Here is a 3435-nt window from a genome sequence, read left to right on the forward strand (position 1 = left end):
AAAAACATTGTAAAAATTAAGAGAAGACATTTTTAATCAAAATCAGGTACTATTCCCTTAATAAAAATTTACAATTTATATACAAAAAAAAATTTTCAATATAAAGACTCATTGAAAGGAATTTCTTGGTTCAAAAGTTGTTTTACAGCCCCTGTTTGCTTGAGAATAAATCACCAGCCTTTACCTTGAAGTTCAACAGCAATCGGTTGTCGAAAACTACCAGAGGAAATATATATAAGTAGAAAAAAAAAAAAGAAATTTATCTTAAAACTATATATAAAATGAAAAGTATTAATTACATTATGTGTCAAAAAGAACAAAAACTGAATATATTCTATAAACAAACATCATAAGTTTAGTCAGGATCTAACAGAAACTTTTAGAACTAGAACTATTCTTTTAAATTGGTTAAACTTACTTAAATGATAAAGACACTTCCTGACTTCAAGAAAGTGAAAAATATCAAACTGGAAAGTAGAGATTCATTACATCAACTGCTCTTTCATTTAAATTTGGGTGAGGATGAAATTACTATTTTCTCTCTTTTGAAACTTTTTGAGAACAACTAACAAGAAACTGCCATTTTTGTTGATAAATCATTGTTACTATATCAATCAAGACAACAGTGAGCGAAAATTAAAGGAGTTTTAATGACAAAGAGGGAAGATGGTCCAGTTACAAGTAGTCAAAAAATTATCGAGACATTTAATAACACCCAAAAGCAATTATCCCAATGTCCAAGCAGATATTATTCATTACCTTCGCATAAAAAAGGAGAGGTACTACTTATTGTGAAGAATGTCACAAATCTATATTTAGTGAGCATGAAATAAAATTCTGTCCTGAACACAGAATCTAAAATTTGGTTTTCCTGTTTTTGCTTTGTTTAAATTAAATTTTTATTTTTATTTGTGCTTAAATTTGTAAATAAAATAAACTGAGATTATAAAATTTTTTTGTGTTCCTTCTCCAATCCATTTCCCCATGGACATAAAGTTATTTATGGTTAGTAATAATGAACTTTAAATTAAGGTTAGTATTATAAGGCTAGGTATACTGGGTTCAAATTTATGTTTGGTTAAGATCGATGTTGACTTAAGGCCAATCCTAATATAACTAGAAACTTACAATTATTGTTTTTTTTTTAAGGGTATCACTCAATAATCTCAATACACTAAAAAAATAACTGATTTGCATGTTGAACATCAATGCTAACTCATTATTACTTAGAAAGCATCATTATGAATTATTGATTATTAAAATAATACTTGACTTAGTTTTGGTTTGCTAAACAAAACTACACATTGTTAAAATCTAAAGAACTTTATGACTTTATAACATATATTATACAATTTCTAATGTTTGATACTTTACCAGGAAGAATAATATTTTCAGGAGTTTATTAAAACTAAAACTATACCTCATTAATTTCAAAATCTAGATATATGACTAACTGTTATTAGGTTATTATTCCCTAAATCGGAGAAAACAAGCAGTCAATTTTTACTCCAATAGAAATATATGTTAGTAAAATCAGAGTTTATTCTATGTTATGAATATAGTAATTTTAGTAACTACTAACTAAAGGAGGATGGGAGGGGTGCATGCTTAAAGACTCATGCTGGTGCCACCACCTAAAGATTTGAAGTGCACCTCTGGAAGGGTTGCCTGCCCAACTGGGGTGGAGGTTCTATGCTTGAGGCTGCGCTGGATGCTGAGTCCTGGCGTCTGAATGGCATAGCAGGCCTGTGCAGTGGATAATTCCAAGGTGATTTTGGCACATCCATTTCAAAACCGGCATTCGCTTTCCCCTCAGTTTCTTCTTTTTTAGATGATAACCTTCTACATAACAATGTAATCAATTGTAGTTACAATAACACAAATAATTGTTTATAATTCATTAAAAGTATAATCAAAATATTTATAGGCTTTATAGTATAGGTTCCTCGTAAGTTTGGTTTTGAAAATCAAAACAAAAGATGAAAAAGTATTAAAACAAAGTTGTGGATTTTACCTTGTTTTTCATTCTTAATATGTTTTCTTGAGTTTCTATTGATATTAACTTACTAATTATTTAACATAGTCAAATAAAAGTTTCTAGTCACAACAGTGGTACCGTCTGTTATTTATTAATTGATCAGGAATATCAATTCATAGGATATTTAGGAGATTTGAACTTTCTACAAAGTAATCGTACCACCCAAGTCCTCGTGCCAAGAATAGGGGTAGTGTAAAATTAAAATACATAGCTCCTTTATATTATTTTATAATCACTGATTGTTCTTTTTAATGTACTTCCATGAAGTGGGGGAAAAGATTTAATTAAAATTAAAAAAATAGGCTGATAAAATGGTTAATTTGTTTAAGATGATTATAAAATACTACATTTGGTGTAAGTACCTAAAAGGAATGGGAAACACATACATTAGTAAATCAGTGAAGGACTAGGAACTGTTTTATACATACATTAATTAAATTAAATTGTATCACTTGTTCTGCTCAGGGATAGGAATTCAAAATAAGAAATATATATGATAATTTATTGCTATGTTTTATTACAAGAGATGAGTGAAGACTAGTAAAACCGGTTACTTTATGCATGGTTGTGTTGAGTATTGTGTCTGATTTATAAATTCCTTTATAAATTAAAATTATTAATCAGTGAAATGATTCAGAATTAATTTTTAGTTTATTATGTTAATTCTATCAAGCCAAACATTTTAATTTACTGTTTTATTTGTTTTTAAATGCTAAAAAAAGTTGTTAATTTTTTGCACTAATATTGTCGTAATTGCTTTAACCAAAAACATATTCTTTTTTGTCCATATTTCATTCTCATCCTTTATTATTATTATTATTATTTTTCTAATTTCTTAAAAGTTTTCTAACATAAATTAGTTGCATTTTCTTTTGTCCATCTTTTTTTAGACTTAGATAATCTTGACAAGAATACAATATTTTGAAGGGAATCTTGTGGTTGAAATAGAATGGCTGAAAAATCAACTGATAAAAATTATTATCTAATGAATTTCTGTAGGATTGTTGTTTATAAATTATTATTTTTCATGCTGTAGTTTATATAATTAATATAAATAAGTAGAAAAATGAAAGAGCATTCTTGCAAAATTTAAGCAGTATTTACAGATCCAAAAAAAAAAATTAACAAACAGTTTTAAACATACTAGTATCAGTTATTTTATTATATTCTTGTTAGTATGGAAGTGTGTTTGTGTGTGTGTGTGTGTATATATATATTGTAATATGCTCTTTTTTAGTAAATAGTATATTTTGATGTATAAATGGTTTTAATATGTTTTATTTTATGTATCATTTTAATATTCATTGCTTTGTTTATCCAAAAAGCAAACTAACCAAGTTTCATTGTTTATAATAACTTCGTGATACGAAAAAACTAGATGGCGGTATGTTGTCAAT

The 3435-nt window shown here is 27.2% G+C and overlaps 1 protein-coding gene across 3 annotated transcripts in view; it reads right to left on the minus strand.

Moving 5' to 3' along the window:
- Window positions 1-6: 6 nt before the first annotated feature.
- Window positions 7-3435, minus strand: part of mol (dual oxidase maturation factor 1 mol) — a 341356-nt gene continuing 337927 nt past the window's right edge. Inside the window, exons 8-9 of one of the 3 annotated variants that reach the window (XR_010843535.1) lie at window positions 1583-1842; window positions 7-216 (exon numbers count right to left, since the gene is read on the minus strand). Coding sequence is in view for 2 of the 3 variants with exons in the window: in XM_067047750.1 (XP_066903851.1) it covers window positions 171-216; window positions 1654-1842 (235 nt within the window). In the remaining variant the exon portion in view is untranslated. The remainder of the gene's footprint in view (window positions 217-1582; window positions 1843-3435) is intronic. The other 2 variants (XM_067047750.1, XM_067047755.1) reach the window with 2 other exon arrangements.

Source organism: Halyomorpha halys, unplaced genomic scaffold, assembly GCF_000696795.3.
Source record: "Halyomorpha halys isolate HHAL.00 unplaced genomic scaffold, Hhal_1.1 Scaffold34.1, whole genome shotgun sequence".
Lineage (NCBI taxonomy): Eukaryota > Metazoa > Arthropoda > Insecta > Hemiptera > Pentatomidae > Halyomorpha > Halyomorpha halys.